This window comes from Coregonus lavaretus (genome assembly GCF_964263955.1).
Source record: "Coregonus lavaretus genome assembly, chromosome: 25".
Classification (NCBI taxonomy): Eukaryota; Metazoa; Chordata; class Actinopteri; order Salmoniformes; family Salmonidae; genus Coregonus; species Coregonus lavaretus.
This window is the reverse complement of record NC_140012.1, coordinates 26,571,795-26,599,718: the sequence shown is the minus strand read 5'-3', so window position 1 is coordinate 26,599,718 and position 27,924 is coordinate 26,571,795. Positions and strand designations below refer to the sequence as shown.

Sequence of the window (27,924 nt, the reverse complement as noted above, 5' to 3'; positions counted from 1 at the left end):
TATTATAACATTTTGCAATTTTTTGTTCGTCATTGTGGGCGGTACTGTACTTTTCGTTCTTCACAAACACATTTTCTACACGGACGAATTACACAGACTGATAACGCTGGGGTTTCCATAGAAACATGCCAACCCACAGAAGAAAGCGGGAGAACTCAAGTTAGCGTTTAAACAAAGTGTTGAACGCAAACGGTAATACATCTATAGCTAAACAACTCTTTAGTCTAAGAGCGACATTAGTTAGTTGCATGCTGTCGAGGTACGTTAGCAAACCAGCTGCTAGATTAGCCATTCTAACGGTAATGTAACGTTAGCTAACGTCAGCTACAAGCTAACGTTACCTAGCTAGCAACGTCTGCTTGCTGCTGGCAGCTTTCATCTCTCGGAAATGTGTAACTATCTGTCTGTCTCTCTTTGTGTGTGTGTGTGAGAGAGAGATGTGTCATGTAACGTTAATGTGTTTTCATGTTGCAGTGGTGCATTGACCTCTAGACTTTGATGTGTATGTGTTCTCTAGCCATGCAGGCTAATGATGGAGCAGACCTGGACGCCCAGTTAGCCAGTAAGGAGAAAGAGTGGAAGGAGCTCCAGACCCTACGGGTTCAGCAGCAGGAGAAGTCCCTCCGTGATGCCCAGGAACATCTCTCTCTCCTCAGGCAACGCTTCCAGCAGCTCAGGGAGGACTTCCGCTTTAACCTGGCCGTGCTGGAGGAGAGAGACAGAGAGCTGGAGAGATATGACGCCATGGCTGCCCGCGCACAGGCCACAGAGACTGCCAGGTCAATCATTCAATCAAACGTATTTTATAAAGCCCGTTTTACATTGTGTGTGAGAGCGAGAGAGAGTAATGTATTATTTGTTATGTATCCCATGACTCCCTGGAATACATTGACTATTGTCACTGAGAGGACTATTCTAGCTTTAACATGTGACTTTCCTTATTGAAGGCAGGAGGAATTGAGTCAGTTACGCATCCAGATAGCCAAGCTGCAGGAGGAGAGGGAGAGCGAGGCAAGGGAGGTGAGACGCAGCCAGCAGAGAGCTGCCGAACACAGGCTGCAGCTGGAGAGGCTCCAGAGGTGAGTGGGGTGGGGTTAAGGGCAGTGGAGTGGGGTGCAGGTGGGATGGTTGCCCTAATTCAGTGCAATTTTATTCAAATTCAAAATACTCACACTAACAAAGCTCTTGGGGGGGGCTTCTTTTCCCTCCTCATTGTTTCCCAGTAATTGTCACTGACTGACTGTAGTTAGAGGACAGTCTAATGAACATGCTGAGAGAAGAATGCCGGCCTCTGGTCTCAAACAAAGATGTCTGTTAAGGCTGATGATTACCCTAGATTGTTGTACTCATTACATGATGCCCCAGCGCCACATTTAACCCCAATGTGACTCACCAGGCCCATCTGTATGGGTTATATTTAGACAGGAGGACCCAGTAGGGAACTCGCATGCGGATTTACAGTGCCTTCAGAAAGTATTCATACCCCTTGACTTATTCCACATTTTGTTGTGTTACAGCCTGAATTCAAATTGGATTAAAGTGATGTTTTTCTCACCCATCTAGACATAATACCCCATAATGACAAAGTGAAACATGTTTTTAGAAAAATATCTAATTTACATAAGTATTCACAACCCTGAGTCAATACATGTTAGAATCACCTTTGGGAGTGATTACAGCTGTGAGTCTTGCTGGGTAAGTCTATAAGGGTCCTGTGGTCCTCTGTAGCTCAGCTGGTAGAGCACGGCGCTTGTAACGCCAAGGTAGTGGGTTCGATCCCCGGGACCACCCATACACAAAAATGTATGCACGCATGACTGTAAGTCGCTTTGGATAAAAGCGTCTGCTAAATGGCTTATTATTATTATTATATTATTATTATAAGAGCTTTGCACACCTGGATTGTACAATATTTGCACATTATTCTTTAAGCTCTGTCAAGTTGGTTGTTGATCATTGCTAGACAGCCATTTTCAAGTCTTGACATAGATTTTCAAGCAGATTTAAGTCAAAACTGTAACTAGGTCACTAAGGAACATTCAATGTCGTCTTGGTATATTTGGCCATGTGTTTTAGATTATTGTTGTGCTGAAAGGTGAATTTGTCTCCCAGTCTCTGTTGGAATGCCGAGTGGACCAGGTTTTCCTCTAGGATTTTGCCTGTGCTTGGCTCTATTCAGTTTCTTTTTATCATAAAAAAACTCCCTATTCCTTGCCGATGACAAGCATACCAATAACATGATGCATCCACCACCATTCTTGAAAATATGAAGAGTGGAACTCAGTGATGTGTTGTATTTGCCCCAAACATAACACTTTGTATTCAGAACAAAAAGTTAAATTTTTTGCAAAGTTTTACTTTAGTGCCTTATTGCAAACAGGATGGATGTTTTGGAATATTTATACATGACATCCAATTGGTAGTTACAGTCTTGTCCCATCGCTGCAACTCCCGTACGGACTCAGGAGAGGCGAAGGTCGAGAGCCATGCGTCCTCCGAAACACGACCCCGCCAAGCTGCACTGCTTCTTGACACACTGCTCAAAAGCCAGCCGCACCAATGTGTCGGAGGAAACACGTACAACTGGCGACCGAAGTCAGCGTGCATGCGCCTGGCCCACCACAAGGAGTCGCTAGAGGGCGATGGGACAAGGAAATCCTGGCCGGCCAAACCCTCCCCTAACCCAGTCGACGCTGGGCCAATTGTGCGCCGCCTCATGGGTCTCCCGGTCGGCTGCGACACAGCCTGGGATCGAACCCTGGTCTGTAGTGACGCCATAGACCACTGCGCCACTCGGGAGGCTGGAATATTTTGTATTCTGTACAGGCTTCCTTCTTTTCACTCTGTCAATTACGATAGTAATATGGAGTATCTACAATGCTGTTGCTCCATCCTCAGTTTTCTCCTATTACAGCCATTAAACTCTGTAACTGTTTTAAAGTCACCATTGGCCTCATAGTGAAATCCCTGAGCGGTTTCCTTCTTCTCTGGCAACTGAGTTAGGAAGGACGCCTGTATCTTTGTAGTGACTGGGTGTATTGATACACCATCCAAAGTGTAATTAAAAACTTCAACATGCTCAAAGGGACATTCAATGTCTGCTTTTTTTTCTTCTTTAATCTGCCAATAGGTGCCCTTTTTGCGAGGCATTGGAAAATCTCCCTGGTCTTTGTGGTTGAATCTGTGTTTGAAATTCACTGTTCAACTGAGGGACCTTACAGATAATTGTATGTGTGGGGTACAGAGATGAGGTAGTCATTCGAAAAAATCATGTTAAACACTATTATTGCACACAGAGTGAGTCCATGCAACTTATTATGTGACTTGTTAAGTACATTTTTAGCCTGAACTTATTTAGCGACTTACAAATTGGTGCATTCAACTTATGATCGCCAGTGGGACAACAACTTTTTTACATTTATGTTTATGGGGGTGGGGGAGGGGTGGGTAGAATGATTACTTTTATACTATTCCAGGTATTCCTTAAAGAGGGTTTCAAGTGTCTCCGGAAGGTGGTCAGTGACTCCACTGTCCTGGCGTCGTGGGGGAGCTTGTTCCTCCATTGGGGTGCCAGAGCAGCGAATAGCTTTGACTGGGCTGAGCGGGAACTGTGCTTCTATAGAGGTAGGGGGGCTAGCAGGCCAGAGGTGGATGAACGTAGTGCCCTCGTTTGGGTGTAGGGTCTGATCAGAGCCTGAAGGTAAGGAGGTGCCGTTCCCCTCACAGCTCCGAAGGCAAGCACCATGGTCTTGTAGTAGATGCGAGCCTCAACTGGAAGCCAGTGGAGTGTGCGGAGGAGCGGGGTGACATGAGAGAACTTGGGAAGGTTGAACACCAGACGGGCTGCAGCGTTCTGGATAAGTTGTAGGGGTTTAATGGCACAGGCAGGGAGCCCAGCCAACAGCGAGTTGCAGTAATCCAGACGGGAGATGACAAGTGCCTGGATTAAGACCTGTGCAACTTTCTGTGTAAGGTAGGGTCGTACTCTGCGAATGTTGTAGAGCATGAACCTGCAGGATCGGGTCACCGCTTTGATGTTAGCAGAGAACGACAGGGTGTTGTCCAGGGTCACGCCAAGGTTCTTTGCACTCTGGGAGGAGGACAAAGGGGTTGAATACTTATGGACTCAAGACATTTCAGCTTTTCATTTGTAATTAAAAACATAATTCCACTTTGACATTTTGGGGTGTTGTGTGTAAGCCAGAGACCAAAAATCTCAATTTAATTTACATTTTACATTTTAGTCATTTAGTAGACGCTCTTATCCAGAGCGACTTACAGTTAGTGAGTGCATACATTTTCATACTACCAACTGAGTACAGTAGCTAACTGTACCCCTACATAACATGTATCTACAACAGCTAACTGTACCCCTACATAACATGTATCTACAACAGCTAACTGTACCCCTACATAACATGTATCTACAGTAGCTGCTGTAACCCTACATAACATGTATCTACAACAGCTAACTGTACCCCTACATAACATGTATCTACAACAGCTAACTGTACCCCTACATAACATGTATCTACAGTAGCTGCTGTAACCCTACATAACATGTATCTACAACAGCTAACTGTACTCCTACATAACATGTATCTACAACAGCTAACTGTATCCCTACATAACATGTATCTACAACAGCTAACTGTACCCCTACATAACATGTATCTACAGTAGCTGCTGTAACCCTACATAACATGTATCTACAACAGCTAACTGTACCCCTACATAACATGTATCTACAACAGCTAACTGTACCCCTACATAACATGTATCTACAACAGCTAACTGTACCCCTACATAACATGTATCTACAACAGCTAACTGTACCCCTACATAACATGTATCTACAGCAGCTAACTGTACCCCTACATAACATGTATCTACAGCAGCTAACTGTACCCCTACATAACATGTACAGTGAGTGAAAAAAGTATTTGATCCCCTGCTGATTTTATACGTTTGCCCACTGACAAAGACATGATCAGTCTATAATTTTAATGGTAGGTTTATTTGAACAGCGAGAGACAGAATAACAACAAAAAAATCCAGAAAAACGCATGTCAAAAATGTTAGCAATTGATTTGCATTTTAATGAGGGAAATAAGTATTTGACCCCTCTGCAAAACATGACTTAGCACTTGGTGGCAAAACCGTTGTTGGCAATCACAGAGGTCAGATGTTTCTTGTAGTTGGCCACCAGGTTTGCACACATCTCAGGAGGGATTTTGTCCCACTCCTCTTTGCAGATCTTCTCCAAGTCATTAAGGTTTCGAGCCTGACGTTTGGCAACTCGAACATTCAGCTCCCTCCACAGACTTTCTATGGGATTAAGGTCTGGAGACTGGCTAGGCCAATCCAGGACCTTAATGTGCTTCTTCTTGAGCCACTCCTTTGTTGCCTTGGCCGTGTGTTTTGGGTCATTGTCATGCTGGAATACCCATCCACTACCCATTTTCAATGCCCTGGCTGAGGGAAGGAGGTTCTCACCCAAGATTTGACGGTACATGGCCCCGTCCATCGTCCCTTTGATGTGGTGAAGTTGTCCTGTCCCCTTAGCAGAAAAACACCCCCAAATGTTTCAACCTCCATGTTTGATGGTGGGGATGGTGTTCTTGAGGTCATAGGCAGCATTCCTCCTCCTCCAAACACAGCGAGTTGAGTTGATGCCAAAGAGCTCGATTTTGGTCTCATCTGACCACAACACTTTCACCCAGTTCTCCTCGGAATCATTCAGATGTTCATTGGCAAACTTCAGACGGGCCTGTATATGTGCTTTCTTGAGCAGGGGGACCTTGCGGGCGCTGCAGGATTTCAGTCCTTCACGGCGTAGTGTGTTACCAATTGTTTTCTTGGTGACTATGGTCCCAGCTGCTTTGAGATCATTGACAAGATCCTCCCGTGTAGTTCTGTGCTGATTCCTCACCGTTCTCATGATCATTGCAACTCCACGAGGTGAGATCTTGCATGGAGCCCCAGGCCGAGGGAGATTGACAGTTATTTCGTGTTTCTTCCATTTGCGAATAATCGCACCAACTGTTGTCACCTTCTCACCAAGCTGCTTGCCGATGGTCTTGTAGCCCATTCCAGCCTTGTGTAGGTCTACAATCTTGTCCCTGACATCCTTGGAGAGCTCTTTGGTCTTGGCCATGGTGGAGAGTTTGGAATCGGATTGATTGATTGCTTCTGTGGACAGGTGTCTTTTATACAGGTAACAAACTGAGATTAGGAGCACTCCCTTTAAGAGTGTGCTCCTAATCTCAGCTCGTTACCTGTATAAAAGACACCTGGGAGCCTGAAATCTTTCTGATTGAGAGGGGGTCAAATACTTATTTCCCTCATTAAAATGCAAATCAATTGATAACATTTTTGACATGTGTTTTTCTGGATTTTGTTGTTGTTATTCTGTCTCTAACTGTTCAAATAAACCTACCATTAAAATTATAGACTGATCATTTCTTTGTCAGTGGGCAAACGTACAAAATCAGCAAGGGATCAAATACTTTTTTCCCTCACTGTATCTACAACAGCTAACTGTACCCCTACATAACATGTATCTACAACAGCTAACTGTACCCCTACATAACATGTGTCTACAACAGCTAACTGTACCCCTACATAACATGTATCTACAGTAGCTGCTGTAACCCTACATAACATGTATCTACAACAGCTAACTGTACCCCTACATAACATGTGTCTACAACAGCTAACTGTACCTCTACATAACATGTGTCTACAGTAGCTGCTGTAATCAATTTTAAATTCAGGCTGTAACACAACAAAATGTGGAAAAAGTAAATGGGTGTGAATGCTTTCTGAAGGCACTGTATATGGCCTTTAGGGCAAGGTTTATACTGTAGGCTGTATGTTAGTCTAATTATTATTAAGCTTTCACTATTGTTTCACTACAGTATGTGGCTCTGCTGTATACTCTGTTCCAGTTAAGCTCAGTTGGTAAAGCATGGCACTTGCAACTCCAGGGTTGTGTGTTCGATTCCCACAGGGGACCAGTACGAAATAAGTATTAGAATGTATGCAATCACTACTCTTAAGTCGCTCTGGATAAGAGCGTCTGCTGATTGACTAAACACTTAGCCTGAAATATGTTAAAGCTCGCACCATGGTTCCTCCGTGTTCTCAACTTTGAGAGGTAATCTAGTCTCATGGTGGTTTCAGTGACTGGTGTCTGTTTATTTTCTGATGCCATGATGGCTTTTGCATCCGGTGTGTGTGTGTGTATTTGACAATGTCATGATGGCTTCAGGATCTGGTGTGTGACTGTGTGTGTGTCATCTTTCTGTGACTCAGCGGTCAGGCTGGTGACCTTCAGAAGCAGAGAGAGGAGTATGAAGGGATGAGACGTGATCTCCAACGCAGGGTCCAGGAGGTGGAGGGAGAGCTGGCTCTACAGAAGCAGGTACACACCCACATGGCAAGGGAAGTGGGAGGGTGCAGTGGTAGGCCGCTCTCTAATTTTAATAGAAGAGTCACCTTTCCCTGTGGAAACCACATGCAGACAAGACATTTAAACCAGATCAGCCAGAGGGGAGATATCTTTACAATTACAGTCTAGTCATAAAAGCAGTTAATCTACCCTAATTAAAATAGTAAATTACTACCGGCCCTTAGTAAACTTTTGGGAAAAATGGTGTTTGACCAGATACAGTGTTATTTTACTGTAAACAGATTAACAACAGACTTTCAGCATGCTTATAGGGAAGGGCACTCAACATGTACCGCAATGACACAAATGACTGATGATTGGCTGAAAATGATAATAATAATAAGATTGTGTATTTGTATTTATTACGGATCCGCATTAGTGGCTGCCAAGGCAGTGTTAGCATGTGTTTGTGAATGCTGTGTGTGGGAGCTGTATTGCTAGACTTCAGCGCAGCTTTTGATATTAATGATCATAATCTGTTGCTGAAAAAACATGTGTTATGGCTTTGCATCCTCTGCCATATTGTGGATTGAGAGCTACCTATCTAATAGAACACAGTCAGTGTTTTCTTTAATGGAACCTTCTCTAACATAAACCAGGTAGAGTGTGGTGTTCCACAAGACAGCTGACTCGGCCCTCTACTGTTCTACATTTTTTACTATTTAAATCAAATCAAATCAAATTTTATTGGTCACATGCGCCGAATACAACAGGTGCAGACATTACAGTGAAATGCTTACTTACAGCCCTTAACCAACAGTGCATTTATTTTAAACAAAAAAAATAAAACAACAACAAAAAAAGTGTTGAGAAAAAAAAGAGCAGAAGTAAAATAAAGTGACAGTAGGGAGGCTATATATACAGGGGGGTACCGTTGCAGAGTCAATGTGCGGGGGCACCGGCTAGTTGAGGTAGTTGAGGTAATATGTACATGTGGGTAGAGTTAAAGTGACTATGCATAAATACTTAACAGAGTAGCAGCAGCGTAAAAAGGATGGGGTGGGGGGGCAGTGCAAATAGTCTGGGTAGCCATGATTAGCTGTTCAGGAGTCTTATGGTTTGGGGGTAGAAGCTGTTGAGAAGTCTTTTGGACCTAGACTTGGCACTCCGGTACCGCTTGCCGTGCGGTAGCAGAGAGAACAGTCTATGACTAGGGTGGCTGGAGTCTTTGACAATTTTGAGGGCCTTCCTCTGACACCGCCTGGTATAGAGGTCCTGGATGGCAGGAAGCTTTGCCCCAGTGATGTACTGGGCCGTACGCACTACCCTCTGTAGTGCCTTGCGGTCGGAGGCCAAGCAGTTGCCATACCAGGCGGTGATGCAACCAGTCAGGATGCTCTCGATGGTGCAGCTGTATAATTTTTTGAGGATCTGAGGACCCATGCCAAATCTTTTTAGTCTCCTGAGGGGGAATAGGCTTTGTCGTGCCCTCTTCACGACTGTCTTGGTGTGTTTGGACCATGATAGTTCGTTGGTGATGTGGACACCAAGGAACTTGAAGCTCTCAACCTGTTCCACTACAGCCCCGTCGATGAGAATGGGGGCGTGCTCAGTCCTCTTTTTTTCCCTGTAGTCCACAATCATCTCCTTTGTCTTGGTCACGTTGAGGGAGAGGTTGTTGTCCTGGCACCACACGGCCAGATCTCTGACCTCCTCCCTATAGGCTCTCTCATCGTTGTCGGTGATCAGGCCTACCACTGTTGTGTCGTCGGCAAACTTAATGATGGTGTTGGAGTCGTGCCTGGCCATGCAGTCATGGGTGAACAGAGAGTACAGGAGGGGACTGAGCACGCACCCCTGAGGGGCCCCCGTGTTGAGGATCAGTGTGGCAGATGTGTTGTTACCTACCCTTACCACCTGGGGGCGGCCCGTCAGGAAGTCCAGGATCCAGTTGCAGAGGGAGGTGTTTAGTCCCAGGATCCTTAGCTTAATGATGAGCTTAAAGGGCACTATGGTGTTGAATGCTGAGCTGTAGTCAATGAATAGCATTCTCACGTAGGTGTTCCTCTTGTCCAGGTGGGAAAGGGCAGTGTGGAGTGCAATAGAGATTGCATCATCTGTGGATCTGTTGGGGCGGTATGCAAATTGGAGTGGGTCTAGGGTTTCTGGGATAATGCTGTTGATGTGAGCCATGACCAGCCTTTCAAAGCACTTCATGGCTACAGACGTCAGTGCTACGGGTCGGTAGTCATTTAGGCAGGTTATCTTAGAGTCCTTGGGCACGGGGACTATGGTGGTCTGCTTGAAACATGTTGGTATTACAGACTCAGTCAGGGACATGTTGAAAATGTCAGTGAAGACACTTGCCAGTTGGTCAGCACATGCTCGGAGTACACGTCCTGGTAATCCGTCTGGCCCTGCGGCCTTGTGAATGTTGACCTGCTTAAAAGTCTTACTCACATCGGCTACGGAGAGCGTGATCACATAGTCATCCGGAACAGCTGGTGCTCTCATACATGCTTCAGTGTTGCTTGCCTCGAAGCGAGCATAGAAGTGGTTTAGCTCGTCTGGTAGGTTTGTGTCACTGGGTAGCTCGCGGCTGTGCTTCCCTTTGTAGTCTGTAATAGTTTTCAAGCCCTGCCACATCCGACGAGCGTCAGAGCCAGTGTAGTACGATTCAATCTTAGACCTGTATTGACTCTTTGCCTGTTTGATGGTTCGTCGGAGGTCATAGCGGGATTTCTTATAAGCGTCCGGGTTAGAGTCCCGTTCCTTGAAAGCGGCAGCTCTACCCTTTAGCTCACCCTTAACCTATTGACCTACTAGCATTGAATAAAGCCTGTGTGTGTCTATGTATGCAGATGACTCAACATTATACTCGTCAGCTACCACAGGAAGTGAAATCACTGCAACCCTTAACAAAAGGCTGTAGTCAGTTTTAGAATGGGTTGCTAGTAACAAGCTAGAACTAAATATATAAAAAAGCATTGTATTTGGGACAAATCATTAGTTAAACCCTAAACCTCATCTAAATATAGTAATGAATAATGTGGCGATTGACCAAGTTGACGAAACGAAACTGCTTGGTGTAACCCTAGATTGTAAGCTGACGTGGCCAAATGCTGCAAAGAAGGACATAGGCAAATTACAGTTGGCTCAGAACAGAGCAACGTCAGAGCAATGTACAAGGAGGGCTAATTTCAACAACATGCATAAGTAGAGGAGCGATTGACTGCATCACTACTGGTCTTTGTGATAGGTATTGACATGTTAAAAGTACCGAACTGTCTGCTCAATCAGTTAACACACAGCTCAGACAGTCATACATACCCCACAAGACATGCCTCCAGAGGTCTCTTCACAGTCCCTAAGTCCAGAACAGAGGCTAGGAAACGCACAGTACTATATAGAGCCATGACTACATGGAACTCTTCCACCTCAGATAACTCAAGCTAGCAGTAAAAAAAAAAAAAGATAAACGACACCTCACAGAACAACGTGGACTGTGAAGAGACACACACACATTTATTATTATGTAATAATGGAGCAATGTAACTTTGTGTAATGCACAATGTTTTGTTTGATGTAATGTTTTATCTGTTTGGACCCCAGGAAGAGTATCTGCTGCCTTGGCATCTAATGGGGATCCTTATAAAATACTATACCAACTGCCTGCCAAACCTCTGTGTGTGTTTTTGAGAGTACTTGTGTGAGTGTGGTATTTCAGTCTAAACTCTGTGGCAAGCAGGGTGTTTTGTTGCTGGCTGTTGTCCAGGCTCTTTGCTGTGTCACTCGATCTCTAGAGAGAATACCCCCCTTTGAGCAGCACTGTGTGTGTGTGTTAGTCTGACTGTGTGTGTGTGCGAATTTGTGTGTTTGTGTGTGATTACCCCCACCCACATCTGTGAGGTAAGGAGAGAAGGTGCTAACACCTGCTGTGATGAATGAGGCTGGCTTGTCTGCTAGTTTTGTCTCTGTCTATGGCGTCTGGAATAGGTCAGCTGGAAATATACCTTTCAGCGATGTCTGTCTGGGATGTTTGGAAGCTTCATCAGGAATTCTCATCCTCTCTATCCCTCACATGTTCAGGAGATGATGACAGACTTTGATAATGAGATGAGGCAGAGAGAGCATGAGTTCAACCTGAGGATGGATGAGATGAGAGCCGTGGTCTTGTCTCACGAACTCAGGGTAAGGAGCAGGTGTGTGTGTGTGTGTGTTTACCTACTCCCAGGTAAAATTGCTGAGTAAGATAGGATGATACGTGCTGATACTTGGTGTGTGTGTGTGTGTGTGCCTCTCTCCAGGTGAAGCTGCTCTCTAAGGAAACAGAGGTCCACTCCCAGGCCCAGGCTCAGGCTGTGGAGGCCCTGAAGGCCTCCGAGGATCTCTGTCAGCACACACACACACAGCTACAGCACAGTCACTGGGAGATAAAGGACATCACTGCCGTCAAGGACGCAAGGTGTGTGTGTCCTACCACGTTGACTTAGAATTATTCATGACAACCTTATTTCCCATCATTTCCCATGTGTTAGATAAAATGTGATTGTCATTTCTCAGGATAAAGGAGCTAGTGGACAAATTAAAAGCTCTACAGACCAAGAGGAAGAGAGAGGAGGAAGTCTACAACAAGAAGTGAGTCCTACTATACAAACGCAACATAGGACCGCAAAGACAAACGACCAGCATATCAGCAGTAGTCCTAGACTAATGGTAGTCTAATGGTGAGTCTTTTAATGTTCACATCTGTAGGCATGAGCAGTTGGACCGGGGAGTGCGTGAGAGAGAGGCTCAGTTGGATGCGTTAAGGGACGCTCACAGAGAACAGCTACGACAGGCGGAGACACATACCGGTCAACTACAGGCAAAACTGGACGCCATGGTAACACACACACACAGGACCCAGAGAGACAACGAGGACACACTGCGAGAGAGAGATCAACAGATAGACAGGTGAAACACTGTGTGTGTGTGTGTTTGTTTGTGCGTGCACATTCTGCATTAACTGTGTCTGTGTTTTGTGAGTGTATGTGCTTTATTTAAGTGTGTGTCTCTGGTCCAAAGCCCTGGATGATCAGTGTTTGAACATGCTCAGTGAGTGATAGGGAGTGAGTGAGACAGTATGTGGGCGTACATTATTCTGAAGGTGTCTGGCAGGAAGCAGTGATTATGTAACAATGTGTGAAAGGAAAGAGCCTCCGAGGCGCTCTCTTAAGGGGATGAAACACACACAGAACATTTAGCAATCATATCACATCATCACACTTTGTTCATAAATGTCTCTACAGTGAAAATATACAGGTGTAGGATCTTAATTTGATCACGCTGTTGCAGGATAACTTTCCTGCAATGCAGGAAATTCTAAACTTGTAGTGTATTTCAGGTTTAAAAAGGCTTCTGACGTATGTAATTTCCACTTTGAAATCAACCCCTACAAAAATGTACATTAATTATAATCCACATAATAATTAACCTTTCCTGTTGCTGCAGGATTATTTCCCTGCTGTAGCAAACTAGCTCAAATTAAGATCCAAATGTGTACAGGGGGAAAACACAGGTACCATTTTGTAACACAGATTCAGGGCTCACCTCCAGGATGTTAAAGGTACTCTTAATAAAAGGAGGTGAACATTTTAGTGTTGTTTCGGTACAACAACTTCAACCTGTGTGTTATTGTGTTGTGAAGGCTTTGTATGGAGCTGGAGACGACTCGTAGTGGCTGGGACACGTACATCACTCAGGTCTCTAAGGAGACTGTTTTTAAGGACACAGAGCTGCTGGCCCTGCAGGAGAGAGAAAGCAAATTACGGACCGAACTTGATCGGAGCAGGGGGGAGACGGAAAGGTTGGTGTGTGTGTGTGTCTTTTTTGCAGGTAAAAGGGTTATTTGGATGTGTGTGTATGTCTCAGGTGTTAACACTGTGTGTGTGTGTGTATACGTGTGTGTGCGAGCGTGCTTGCTTGTGTGCGTGCGTGTGTATCCCAGGTACAAGCAGCAGCTGTTTGTGGGTGTGGAGCGAGAGAAGGCTCTGGAGCAGAGGAGAATCCAGGTGGAGCTGGAGTGGCAGAGACGCTGCGAAGACAACAAGGCTGAACACTACCTGCACAGTGAAGAGTTAATACAGGGCCTGACACAGGCCAGAGACCAGGTGAGACTCTCCATTCCTCATACAGGTGTACTCATATACAGGTATGTAATAAAAGTGAACCCATATACCAGTACAAGTTGAGGTGGAAATATATGGTCAGGATCGGTAGAGGCCTCTCCTCATCATCAGTCATTGTGATTCTGTACTTCCTGTTGCCTCAGGCTAGTGCAGAGCTGAGAGAGAAGGAGAGAGAACTACAGGACATGGTGGTACTACTGCACACGGTTACCATGGAGAGAGACCAGGCCCTGGGTCAGCCAATCAGAGAACAGGTGAGAGACCAACTAAAACACAGGGGAGGGATGTCGTCCATTATGTTGGAGCTTTAACTACTTGCCACAGAGTTAAAGGTAAGAGTGATGGGTTACAGAGAGTTATCTCTGTTATGAGAGAGAGAGAGAGAGAGAGAGAGAGAGAGAGAGAGAGAGAGAGAGAGAGAGAGAGAGAGAGAGAGAGAGAGAGAGAGAGAGAGAGAGAGAGAGAGAGAGAGAGAGAGAGAGAGAGAGAGAGAGAGAGAGAGAGAGAGAGAGAGAGAGAGAGAGAGAGAGAGAGAGAGAGAGAGAGAGAGAGAGAGAGAGAGAGAGAGAGAGAGAGAGAGAGAGAGAGAGAGAGAGAGAGAGAGAGAGAGAGAGAGAGAGAGAGAGAGAGAGAGAGAGAGAGAGAGAGAGAGAGAGAGAGAGAGAGAGAGAGAGAGAGAGAGAGAGAGAGAGAGAGAGAGAGAGATGTCAAGGGACAATAATACCTAGATGTCCTACTGTGTATCTGTTTCTGTGTGTAAAAGAGATGTTCAGAATTACTAACCCCTTCACCCCAGAAACCAGTGTTGTTACAACAGCTATTCTAAAAAGCAGCAGAAGTCCTACACTTGTATGACACTTGAGTCCCATTTTTAGTGGGAGTTAGAGTACAGTGGGGGACTAGAGTGTGAGAGAGGGGGGAGGGTAAGAAGGGGAAGGAACTGACTTTACCCCAGAAACCCTAGCCCTTGAGTGATGTTACCACAGTTATTCTGAAGAACAGCAGGAGCCCCACATGTGTCCTGGATTGTGAGAGAAAGGGAGTAGGGCGATAGGCGGAAGCATGGGGAGGAGGAGGGGGGTTTGGGTGTGAGAGATGGATTTTTGGGGGGCCAGGGCATGACCGATATGGTATCCCCTCATCCCTGTCTCCAGGCTGGCTGTTAATCTTAAACATTTAAAGTTATTTTGACCTTAAAGCCTTCTGACAGAACGGCTGCACTCTCTCTCTCACACATTCTGACTGACCTTATGCCACAACAACAGATTACAGCCACCCTAACTCTTTCACATTCTGACCGAGCTAACAGACAACAGCCAAATCACTGACCATAAGGGCAGTGTGGCAGACTGTGCAGGAAGTGGGGGGGAGAGTGATAGACTATGGGAGACAGACACAGAGAAATAGAGGCAGAGAAAATAAGCTGTTACCAGGCCAGGAGTGGTAGTCTTTAAACGGCCCTCGGCTCCTGTTAACACCACCTCTATTACTAAAGCATGTGGCTGTTGACACTGGACTCTATCCATTAGATTAATTGCCAAAGTTATACGACTTATCTGGTTTATACCCTCCTCTTCCTCCTCCTGACTCCTGGCCTGGTGTTACTGAGCTTCTTGGTCTGAACTTAATATGATACTGGACCCTCTTAACCCTTATCTTGTCCTACTCTTCCTCTTCTTCAAAGGGGCCCTTTTTCAAGGTGTACTCCAGAAATAGTACCTTGCTTTTGACCTCAGAAAACATAGTTTCACTGATTTCTTTCATTCATTCTTTTCTGTATTCTATCAGTCAATACTTTTACTGTTCTCCATTCAATAGTTTATTATTCCTTTATTTAAAGGTTCTACTGTTCTGTTTTCATTTACATTTTAGTCATTTAGCAGACGCTCTTATCCAGAGCGACTTACAGTTAGTGAGTGCATACATTTTCATACTGGCCCCCCGTGGGAATCGAACCCACAACCCCATTCTTCATTGGAGTTACTTGGCTTTCTTCAATGCCCAGATTCCTCTCTTATCTAAAGCGACTTCTCCCATTCCATCAAATGAACTCTTGCTCTCAACAACACTCACGCACGCGCACACGCACACACACACACACACACACACACACACACACACACACACACACACACACACACACACACACACACATACTTGGGTGTTATCTCTACCCTTATGATGACCCTCCATTCCTATAGGGGGGCTCTGGTCCCGACCACAGACCTTTTTAGGAGGTGCCCTTTCCTTGAACAGCCCAAGTGGTCTGATGCCCTTTCATATTGACTGTCTGCCTGACCAACATACCTGTCTTTGTTGGCTCTATAGCACTTACCCTGCACCCTGTGCAAGGCTTTAATGCCAAAACGTGTTGAACGTGCTTGAACTTTCATTTAGTTCCCAAGAGTGGCTATCCTTTGTCAGCTTATGGGACCTAGATATATGAGGGACAAATGCCTTTTCAAAGGGCCTTTCACAAACTTCATTGAGTTTGCAGACAGTTACAGTGTAAGTACACATCAGTGGAGGCAGGTGGGAGGAGCGATAGGAGGACGGGCTCCTTGTAATTGCTGGAATGGAATCAATTGAATGGTACCAAACACATGCAAACAACGTGTTTGACTCTGTTCCATTGATTCCATTCCAGCCATTGAGCCCACAGAGGAATGTTGCTGAGTTTATGAAGCTAACCGCTACCGTGAGCCACGCTACTACACTATATAAATCTGACATCCATACGCCCTGTAAATGACATCATCGTGACCATGTCATCCTCACATACCAGCCTTCAAGGATCTCATACGTCTATCAACTTAATGGGGAGGGAAAAGAGACCCATCTAATGTACAGTAGTGTCGGCAGATACATGAATATAGGGGGAGACTGTGACAAAGTTGACTTTTTGTCAAACTGATCGTTTGTTGTTTGTTGAAAATGTGTGGCTGTAGTAGTCGATCTAATTTCAGGCCTCCTTGACTAAATCAAATTTTCAAATTTTATCACGGAAGACTAATTTAAACTCAACTTCTGTGCATGAAATGATACTGTCATCTCTGCATTTTAGGCAGGTTGACGTTTATTGGGATGAATCTTGCCCTGGAGGCAGAGCTGAGCGATTTCCACTAGCTGGGCCAGATGCAAAGTCAAATTTGGATATATATCATACACATTTATTTAAGGTTAGGGTTAGGCATAAGTTTAGCAGTGTGGTTAGGGTTAGGTTTAACATCAGATTGTATGACTTTGTGGCTGTGCCAGCGAGTGACTACCCTGCAGAGCTGCCTCCAATACATGAGTCATCCCAATAAATGCCAACCTGCGCATTTTAGTACTGACAGAATGTCACTACGTAAGTCTTTGGTACCCATATAGCCTGAAGACTGTGCCGAATGCTTGTTGTGTGTTTCTGCAGAGATTTGGAGGGAGCCAGAGTTGGTAGAAGTTGTCTCTAACGACAGATCTAGGATCAGTCTATCCTATCCCTAACTCATATTCTATCCTAGCCTTAACCATCAAGATTATGGAACAGTATCTGACTCTGGATCAATAGTTAGAGCCTATTCCTACTGGCTGTGTATACAGAGGGTCTGAAATGGGACACCCTATTGGCCCAGGGCCAAAGGTCCGGTGTTTATGGCTTCCTGAAAAGGTTGCTACCCCCTTTTGAATTGTTAATAAGCAGAATCTGAGTATTGGTTTTCACTCGGTCGTACCGGTTGTGTCATCTGTCAAAGTGGTGTACTTTATATTGGTGTTTTATTAAGGGAACTTTCCCTTTTAGAAGGAATACTTAGAACCATCAACCATAATATACAATACAGTAGGCCAGGGTTAGTCTCATAATTCATTTTAACTTGAAGGTATTGGTTATATATATTTTTCAAAAACACCCTTTTGCATGGTCACAGGTTTTGAGTTAATAGTGTGTGCATTCAAGTATGTTTTCAAGATTATAAGACTGATATACATTAAAATGTTTGCCCGCCATCACCCATCAACTACAATCAGAACCATACCTCCATCTAGTGGTCATTGGTTGAAACTGCTCACAGCCAGATATTAATGTGTATGCATGCGTGTTTATTTCTTTGTGTGCGTGTGTATGTGCGTATATGAGTGTTTGTGTGCACATGTGTATGTGCGTGCGTGCTTGCTTTCATGCCTCTGTGTGTGTGCGTGTATTTATTTATCTGTCTGTCTATCTACACTGCAGAGCAACAGACCTGGTGGTGGTGTCTCTGTAGGGGAGCTGCCGTCTGAGGAGATCCATCGGCTGCAGCAGAAGAACAGCAGTCTGAGGGCTGTCATAGCCCAGATGAGGAGGGACATGGAGGATCTCAGCCAGCCTTCTCATCCTCCAGGACCCCCTGACACCTCAACCCAGATCCCTAAAGGACCTCTACCCCAGCCTCCAGCACAGAGCTCAGCCAAGCCAACTGACAGCGCTGCACAGCCAAGCCTGGCAGGTATAAACACTATTTACTCACAACCCCTAGAAGCCCCAGACAGTCCTGGATCCACCCACACCTCAACCCCAACCTGTTGACAGCTCCCTAAAGCACCAGGCCAACAAGTGTCATCACCAGCATGTCTCACTGCTTACTCTGTGTTCGCTCACACCGACACCCCTCCCCACCTGCACCACAAACAAATCTACCATGCGTGCATCCCTAACCCCATACATCCCTAGCCCCCCATCCATTCACCTCCCACCACAAGTAACACCCGCACCCTACCAGAGCCTTAAAAAGCACCCTATCACCATCACTACCCCCCATCATCCTGCTGGCCCCCAACTATCTCAAAGCCCAGGCCAACAGGTGTAGACACTAACCCGTCACACAGCCCAGTGCAGACCTGTAAGGAGTGTATTAATGTCTACATAAAGTGTAATATGAGTTTTTATGGTTACAGCTAGCTAGTAATGGACTGGCTGTGGAGGCATAAACCTCAACCTTTAGGAAATAGAGAAGGGTAGTAATATAACCGTGACTCAGTCACACACGCCTGAGTAACCTGTGTGTGTGTGTTTATCAGTGGTAGGTACCCCAGAGTACACCCAGGCTCTAGAAGAGGAGGTAGCAGAACTGAAGGCCAGGTGTAGGCACTTAGAGGACAAGCTAGAGGGCTCCACCAGACCCCTCAACACCGCCACGGTTACCCCGGCAACCACACTCGTCCCCATCGCCCCCGACAACGCATACCTCCAGAACCACATCCGCTCCCTCAACGAGACCATCGGTAGGAGGACATTTCAATAATATACAATATAATGGTACTAGGACAGAGATAATGGTATCGCTTGTCACATTTGATAAAGTTCTGACCAGAGATCTGAGAATGGTAGTTACTTGTGTTTCAGTGTACTGCTACGCTGAGAATTAAAATGAGCAAAATAAGTTTTATTTCCATTCAACAATGATGATAGGAATTTGTCTTGGTGTTGTAAATATAAAAAGCGACAACAACATAAAACTCATAGCCATTGTCTATGTAATGTTTACTGCAGGTGGCCTGCGAGTGGAGAAGGTGGCCAACACTGCAGCTCTGAGGAAACAGGAGGTTAGGGTGGCTCACTTGGAGGCTGCCCTGGCCTCGCTCACACAACAGGTACTGACTCTCTCCTTCCCAAATCCAGCCCTTCTGTAATTTAAACTTTAGGCACTGTTGTATTCAGGCAACAAATTATGGATTTCAAAACAGTATTAGTAGTCATTGTCCACCCGCAAGCCTCCTCTTTCTTTCTCTCTCTCTCTCTCTCTCTCTCTCTCTCTCTCTCTCTCTCCACACACAGTGCCATGCCAAACAGATGGAGGGGGAGGAGCTGCGTCTGGAGCTGGCCAATCAGAAGAGGAGCTGGTCGTCTGAGGAGACAGGACTACGTCAGCGTTTGGTTGCCGTGGAGATGGAGCTGGAGGAAGTGAGGCGGGAGAAAGAGGAGTACCAGAAAGGAAGCATCCTCAACAACCTAGAAACTGTTGCCCTGGGCAACCAGGTAAGGCAGAGTGACAGCTTGCCTTAAACCTAAGACAATGCATGTAAATGGCAACAAAATGTTTTTGTTGTTTTAGTTCAACTTTACTGGAATCCTCTGTCCGATAGCCCACAAAACACTTTCTTAACAATGACATTTGAGGTCAGGGTATTGTCAGCTTATAATAACTGACTTTACACTGCCATTACACAAACTGTTGTTGTGACCAGGTGTCTGCACTGAAGATGGACATCGCCAGCAGAAGGGATCCCATCGTCTGTGAAGAGGTAAACCATAGCAGAATGAATGACAAGACATATAGCAGTGGTTCCCAAACTAGGGGTCGTGATATGAAAATGTGGTCGCGGGAGAATTTTCCAAATTCCTGAAGAAAAAATTTACATATATAACTAAATGTATTATAATATTATCTTTGTATCTCAAAACCTTAAAAATCTAAATGAAAATTATTCAAATCTAAAAGTTAAAATTCAACCAGAGAGAGCCCTTAGATCATGGGAAAAGGACTCACTTGACTGTTGCACTTGAATCATTCCCACAGTGAATGGCACACACTATTGCAGAGACTTTGATATTACCGGCCGCAATTCATATGGTGAAAACAATGTGTGGGGAGGCAGAGGCACAGAAACTCACATCAATACCTTTGTCAGATAACACTGTTAAACAAATAATTTATGCTATTGCTCGCAATCATAAGGAAACTGACTGAACGACTCAAACTCCCCAGTTTATGCTCTCCAAATTAGCTGTGAGGGCCGAGATACCCATGTATTGGCTTTTGATCACTATACAGTACCAGTCAAAAGTTTGGACACACCTACTACATGATTTCATATGTGTTATTTCATAGTTTTGATGTCTTCACTATTATTCTACAATGTAAAAATAAAGAAAAATCCTTGAATGAGTAGGTGTGTCCAAACTTTTGACTGGTAGTGTACATGTCGGGGGATGCTATTCCCATGGACATATTGTTTTTTTCTCACGATTCCCGAGCATGAAAGGGCACGGGGGATGTTCAGTGTGCTGCGTGGCTATATTGACGAAAAACAGATTCCATAGGATCGAATGGTGGGCTTTTGCACAGATGGGGCTCCATCAATGGCGGGATGGCGGGCAGGCCTCTGCACTCTAGTTATGAATGTGTCTCACTCTGCCATATGGACGCATTGTATGATGCTCCCTTCCCTCGGCTGTGCATTTTCCTAACAGAAAACAGCATCAGTAAGAGTCCCACACGAGTGATGACTGCTTACCTCCAATGCTTGGAAGAGCACTTTGGGACCTACTTCCCAATCCGTTTGACTGTGATCCTGGCTCAGTTGACATGCCGGTAAGTGAAATCAAATGCATTCACGGGTCACTACAGAGGAGTTTTGGTTCCTAACTCAAAGGGAATAATACCCTGCCGTCTGCCTCTGTGCATTAATGCCGCGTTCAAAACAACTGGGAACTCGGAGCTGGGAACTAGTAAATATCCGACTTCCGACTTCAGTGCGTTCAAGACAACTGGAAACTCTGAATAAAACGAGCTCCGACTGGGAAAAATAGTTTTGAACGGTCATCCAACTCGGCATTCCAACTTCGTAACTTGGGCCTCTTTCTAGAGCTCTGACTTGACAACCTAAAGATCACTGACGTCATGATCAGACCTCTTATTTTTCAGAGTTCCCAGTTGTCTTGAAAGCACCATAAATCTCATGGTACCCTTCACCAGCTCATATCTGTGTGAAGCTGGATTCAGTGCTCTCGTCTGCATTAAAACCAAATATTGATCCAGGTTGGATGTGACAGCAGAGATGAGGTGTGCACTGTCGACCACGCCCCCTGACTTTGAGCATCTCTGACGTGACATGCATCAAGCGCACCCCTCTCATTAGTGGTGCTGAGATAAGATACATTATGTCAGACTAATTTGCAGTTGACTGTCATAGCTCCACATTTAAAATTATGTGATGGTGAGTTGAGAAAACAATCAGAAATACTGTTAATGTTTTTCAATTGACTGCCATAGCCCCAAATAAAAAAGTAAACATTGGCTGTTAATTACATACATTTTTTCACATGGTTGGGGTCGTGAGAATTTTCAGATATCAAAATGGGGTCGTGGGCCAAAAACGTTTGGGAACCACTGACATGGATGATTATAAACACAGAGTGTTGGATGGAGAGAGTGTCAGTGAGTCTATGTTCCATGGTTTTGCTGTGTCTGTTGTGTCCACTGTCCATATTAATTTTAGAAACAAGCAGCCCTATGTTGTCACCCAGAATCACATTTGTTTATTTTTCAAGCTATAGCACACAATATTTGACATAAAGCAGGTTTAAAAAGGACTAAAGAGTTTAGTGTGCTTCGTGTTTTTCTTTTTGCCATGGAAAATCAGGTATTGTAGTATCGCGATAATGGTATCATGACAACCCTAGTCCATATACACTTATCTTTCTCCCTATCCCTCCCTCCCTCCAGAGTGAGATGGTGAGGCAGCTCCAGGAGGAAAACCTGTGTTTGAGGCAACAGCGGCTGTCCCTGGGCCTGAGACCTGGTGGGGCAGGCGGGTACGGGCCAGGGTGTGGGGGGGTACAGGGGGGTAAGCGCAATGCCCCTCTCAGTGCCCATCTCCTTCAGTCCAAACTGAAGCAAGCAGTGCACTGTATCGCCCGTCTGACCAGAGACAAACAGCAGCTGATTGAGATGGGCAACAGGCTCCGGGCACAAGTGACCGACGCTGGATTGGAGGGTAGGACTGACGCACAGGAGGCTGCTGAGGGGAGGACAGCTCATAGTAATGGCCGGAATGGAATAAAACACATGGAAACCATGTTTGATGTATTTGATACCATTCCTCTAATTCCACTCCAGCCATTACCACGAGCCCGTCCTCCCCAATTAAGGTGCCACCAACCTCCTGTGGACTGACACTACTATACATACTGACAGCATTGTCATTCACTACTGCTTAACCATACCAGAGAATTAAAAGATACAACCCTTTAGTTTACTCCAATTAGGGTAGACTCCAATTAGGGTAGGGATGGTTAGGGTAGGGGGGGAAAAGTATAGAGAAAAAAATGATGCAAACAATTAAAACGACACTCTAGAACCTACAATCTATCTGCAATATTAAAGCCGATCATATTACATAATGGCAGCTAGGCTATATAGACCAGATATCACATAACCAATACAGCATTATGACAGCTTAATCCCACAGACTATTAACCTATTTTTAACTAGCCAATGATAACAGTCTAATGTACACTCATTTGATTGGCCATGTTATGATAACAGTATAATGTAAACTCATTCGATTAGTCAAATTGGCTTTGCAGGGAAAGTGTAAACAGGAAGTACAGCTGTGCTGTGATTGGTCCGGTGGTGTGGTCCGGCTGTGTTGTGATGTTGACAGGGACAGGAAGTATTCTCTGCCGTGTTGCTCTTCCACCCCGCCGTTCTCCCTGATCCCTGCTGCCCCACAGGATTATGGGGGATTCAGCAGAGATCAAACGCAGCCCCAGGGGCCGGAGGAAAAACACAAACACCCTGGATGCCTCTGCTCTCTCTCACACACACACACACACACACACACACACACACCAATGGAAGCTGCTGAGGGGAGGACGGCTCATAATAATGTGTTTGATACCATTCCATTCACTCCATTCCAGCCATTATTATGAGCTGTACTCCCCACAGTAGCCTCCACTGACACACACATACGTATGTACACTTCTCTCCGTGCTATTTTCTCACACTTATAACGCTTTCTCTTGTTCTCTCTCTCTCTCTCTCTCTCTCTCTCTCTCTCAGTTCTCCAGTCTGCTTCCAAAACCTCTCTAGCCCCAGTGTCTATGGAGCCAGAGAGAGACCCATCCAGAGACACCCAGCACCAGCAGGGTCGACTTTCTGCCCTAGAACAACTGCAGTACCAGCTCACCACACAGGTCTGACCCCTTACCCCTTGATGTCAATGAGACAGCAGTGTGAAAGCTACATTGTCGTATCTCAGGTTAGGACTGCAATGTAGAGCAGTACTCTGTGTGACCATCAGAGGGAGCACCAGAGTAAACCATGATTCTCTTCAGGAGCTGCAGTATGCCCAGAGAGAGCAGAGGAAGGGGGCTCCTATCATGGTGAGGCCTCTCCTCTCAGAGAGCAAGAATGGAGACAGAGAAAGGGTCACCAACCCCTGGGGCCATGGGCACAAGGACACAGCCAGACATGAGGTAACAACAGTAATGTCTGTCGACACTGTCTGATACCACTTGACCTGAGGACCAATGCTGCAAGAGCTTGGCTTCTCAACTCATTTGATCAATATATAGAGTTGAGGTCTGGCCATAAAGGCTTATTAAAGATGCAGAAATGGCTATGCCATTTCCTGGTTACTAAAATTATAATACTTAGCCTAATTTCAGTTTATGTTACTAAACAAGCAAGTATAGTGTAGAGAATCATTGTACCATCTAAACCGCTGTAAAATATATTTTCCATAACCAAAAATATTGTATTTTCAGCTGTTTGAAGCTGGTGTACAAAACGAAAGTAAAAGACGCAAAAACTCAACTTAAGAACGGGGAGCATACAAATAGCGCACATAGAACAGATCTGCCGCTTCTTAGACTTGCTTTTAATGAGAATGACAGATCTATAACATACATTTCTATGTGAATTTGGTCCGATCCCCAAAAAGTTACATATTGCAGCATTAACTATAGCAACAGAGATAAATGTCACTGAAATGATACTCAGCTTTAGAATTCTGTGCAAAATTAATATTATGGGCTCCCGAGTGGCGCAGTGGTCTAAGGCACTGCATGCATCTCAGTGCTTGAGGTGTCACTACAGACTCCCTGGTTCGATTCCAGGCTGTATCACAACCGGCCGTGATTGGGAGTCCCATAGGGCGGCGCACAATTGGCCCAGTGTCGTCCGGGTTTGGCCGGTGTAGGCCGTCATTGTAAATAAGAATTTGTTCTTAACTGACTTGCCTAGTTAAATAAATGTAAAATAAAAATTAACACCTGAGTAAGATGTTAAGTAAAACAAAGACCATGTCTTCACTTCTTCTATCTCTCTCTCCTCTTCCTCAGCGTCCTAGGACTAAAGAGAACACCCCTCCTCCTCCTCTCAGCCAATCCCTGAGCTCCCTGCGGCTGGATCTCGGGTCACGAACCGCTTCCAGCCCGTCAGGTCCTCTACTGCTGTCATCGGTGGCTACCGAGGGTTCACTAAGGGAGGTGTGGCAGATACTGGACAGAGGCCTCAGCCCCTCCATACTCACACCCTGGGAGAGCTGCTCTGAGAGAGGTGAGAGTTTACCTGGAGACAGTGAGGTGAAGGTATTTGTCTAATTACTTGTCAGTGCTCTCTCTCTCACTCTCCTCTGTGAGTCACACCATTATAAACCAACTTGTGTGTCTGCATTCTATTGGCCATTTAGCACATAGCAGAGTATCTGGTACAGGAAGTCCAGCATCACTCTTTCATGACACACACACCAAGGTTAGCGACAACTGCCAAGTCACTATTTGTATGAGATGATGATAATAGTGTTTATCATTTCACATAGCTGAGGTTTAAGTAAAGACAGAGTTGCAGTCTGGCCACAGAGGAGGGAGTTTGCCCAATTGGTGGCCTTGTATCTGTCCCAAATAGCACCCTTTTCCCTAATGCACTACTTTTGACCAGAGCCCTATGGGCCCTGGACAAAATTAGTGCACTACATGGGGAATAGGGTGCCATTTGGGATGCACACTTGTGTCTGGGGCCAGATCACAGTGGTGACGGGGTGAAGGCTCTGACCAGGGACTCTGTTCTGCACTGGGAACAGTTTCTCAATCAGTGGACAGTGGAGCCACTCATGGGTTAGGTCTGGCTCTGTTGACACCGGTGTTGTTTGCAGAGCCCAGTGCACTGGCCAGGCCAGGCTGGCACACACAGCCACCGCCTGCTAGAAGAAGTGCTGACTGATAGCCTGGCTCTATTGCTGTGTGTTCATATATGTCTTGCCTCAGCAGCAACCACTGCAACAGGTCACAGATGGTAGTGAAGGTCATCCAACACAGTGTGTCCATCTTTCAGATTAGATTTAGAACAGAGGCATTGCCTCACAGTTGGCCCAGCAGTAGACTGCCAAGTGTTTCCACATTATGCTGAGTAAACGTTGAGAAGAACACCCACATAAGGCAATCACGTGTCAGGAGAATGGGGCTGGGGAGGCATGCAACACGTGTATACCACCAGAGACTTCAACAAAGAGGGTTGTGGTAGATACCAATATCATAATTGCTGGGTAAACGATGAAGAGGAAAGCAATCTTTAGACGCATTGGTATAGATAAGCAACGTTCATAAAGGTGTGCGAGTTGAATGAGATTGTTACGAACACTTACTTTACTTAGTATTTAGTACTCTGTCAGGAGAGGAGATTGGTAATCATGGTGTTGTACAGTAGTATAGATAATGGAGATGTTGGTGCAAAAAGCCTCTGCCTCTCTGTGCTGTGGAGAGAGATTCAGAAAGGCACAATGTGAGCTCTGTCTCTACCCAGCCATGCAGGCTCTCTGCACTGCAGACACTTTCGGTGGCAGTCCCTTAGGCCTCATCCTCGCAGATGCTTTCAGTGCTGCCCGGTACATTGTGTTCAACCTCAAATACCTTGCAGGGGGTTGGATTTTACAGCCAGCAGGCTTTTCATAGCTGACATTTTGAAAGGCGTCTCAGGTTGGAAATAATGGCCTTGGACTGCTTGACCAGGCAGCACTGAGTCTGAGTGTGTCTGTGTTTCTCTGTGGGAATGAGCCCTCATTCACTGACTGTTTGGAACTGAAGGAGACCGGCACTGTACTGCAACACACTGTCTCACTCACTGTCTCATTCTGCCCATGTAACAACCTTTACAAGGCTGGAATTGAATTTCTACACATCTGCACCCAGGTGATGGTGAGCTGACCAGGTGTGAGCTGAGTGAGCCCAGCCCTGGGGGCCAGGCGAGGGGGGTGAAGGGGTGCAGAGCACCTGTCCTGGAGAGGAAGAAACCAGCCAGGCCGTCTGCCACCGCCAGGAAGACCAAGACTAGTGCAAGGGGGGGCAAGATCAGGAACTACAATATCAAAGACTGATGGAGACTTTCTGGTAGGCTAACAGAATTCAACACAAATGGTAACTGTTGGTACCTGGTACCAAATGTTTCCTTGTGGTGCTTGATTTAACAAAACCAACATACTTAGTAGGTAGAAATGACAAGTAAATACCTAGTCATTTCTGTACTGTAAACTAGAGTGCTACTATAAAATCAGAGGCTGGTGCAGAAGGTAATAGATATTGCGTGGGTGGTGCCAGGCTGGTTCTGCTCTAGCAAGGCCACCAGGGGAGTGGTGCTGACAGCAGAACCAGTCTGGCACCCATATTAGGTAGATACAGTTACTATCTGCTCAGGCCAGGAGGAACCACGTGGCCTTACACCTCAGGAAGGAGAGGATTCATTGAAGTGTATACTGTACTTTTAATATGCCATTTAGCAGACGCTTTTATCCAAAGCGACTTACAGTCATGCGTGCATACATTTTTATTTATTTTTTGTGTATGGGTGGTCCCGGGGATCGAACCCACTACCTTGGCGTTACAAGCGCCGTGCTCTACCAGCTGAGCTACAGAGGACCACACTGAAAAGCACTATTTTGTACCTGCTCATGTTTTTCTCCCATCATGACTAATCAACTGTTTTGTGCTCTTGTTGTACTGGTCCTGAACAGGTGTTGATATCTGTGTTGATTTTATAACAAATCATGAAGTAGTGATTTTTCCAATAAAACATTAATTCAATTTTTACATTTTTAAAAATGTTTCCTTTATTGAAAAAGTGTTACACCAAACCAGAATGTATACAAATTTGACTAGAAAAGGGATCTTATGAAATATGAATGTTAACACATTATGTACATATTTCCACATGTTTTCTACAGGTTATCATGATTAGTAGTTAGGTTAGTAAATAAGTACAGTCCAAGATACTGACAGAACAGTACAAAGTAGGTAGTACAGTTTTTCGACATAATGCCATCTTCACCATTGAACTCTAGTAACCCGAACAGTCAGGCAGCATTTCTGATTACATCACCATCCTTGCTGCCCTGGCAACAAGCTCCTCCCCTCACTGTCATCACATCACCCTATCTCCTAGCAACACCCTCACATCTACGCTGATTGGAGATGCCCACACACCCCTGCTATGTGATTGGTTCATTTTCACGTTTGTAAAATATCACAAATATGAGCACACCTTGTCACGATTTGGGTGTGTACTAACACGTTTGTCAGCGCTGACTACATTCGCCATAATAACCTATTCAGGTGTGTTGATG

At 45.3% G+C, this 27,924-nt stretch overlaps 2 protein-coding genes across 2 annotated transcripts in view; both read left to right on the top strand.

The window, feature by feature from the left end:
- LOC311100351 (putative nuclease HARBI1) overlaps nucleotides 1–27,924 on the top strand; it is a 1,214,110-nt gene that overhangs the window by 841,608 nt on the left and 344,578 nt on the right. The gene's annotated exons all lie outside the window — the stretch shown is intronic.
- Nucleotides 122–27,391, top strand: ccdc57 (coiled-coil domain containing 57). Its single transcript, XM_084141490.1, has 21 exons — nucleotides 122–192; nucleotides 518–779; nucleotides 948–1,079; nucleotides 7,318–7,426; nucleotides 11,483–11,584; nucleotides 11,701–11,858; nucleotides 11,957–12,031; nucleotides 12,149–12,349; nucleotides 13,083–13,241; nucleotides 13,383–13,545; nucleotides 13,707–13,817; nucleotides 17,762–18,029; nucleotides 18,601–18,804; nucleotides 19,073–19,173; nucleotides 19,358–19,558; nucleotides 19,768–19,824; nucleotides 22,029–22,299; nucleotides 23,370–23,503; nucleotides 23,645–23,785; nucleotides 24,653–24,869; nucleotides 26,498–27,391. Exons 2-21 carry the CDS (start codon nucleotides 520–522, stop codon nucleotides 26,680–26,682), a joined length of 3,249 nt encoding a protein of 1,082 aa, XP_083997616.1. The 5' UTR covers nucleotides 122–192; nucleotides 518–519; the 3' UTR covers nucleotides 26,683–27,391.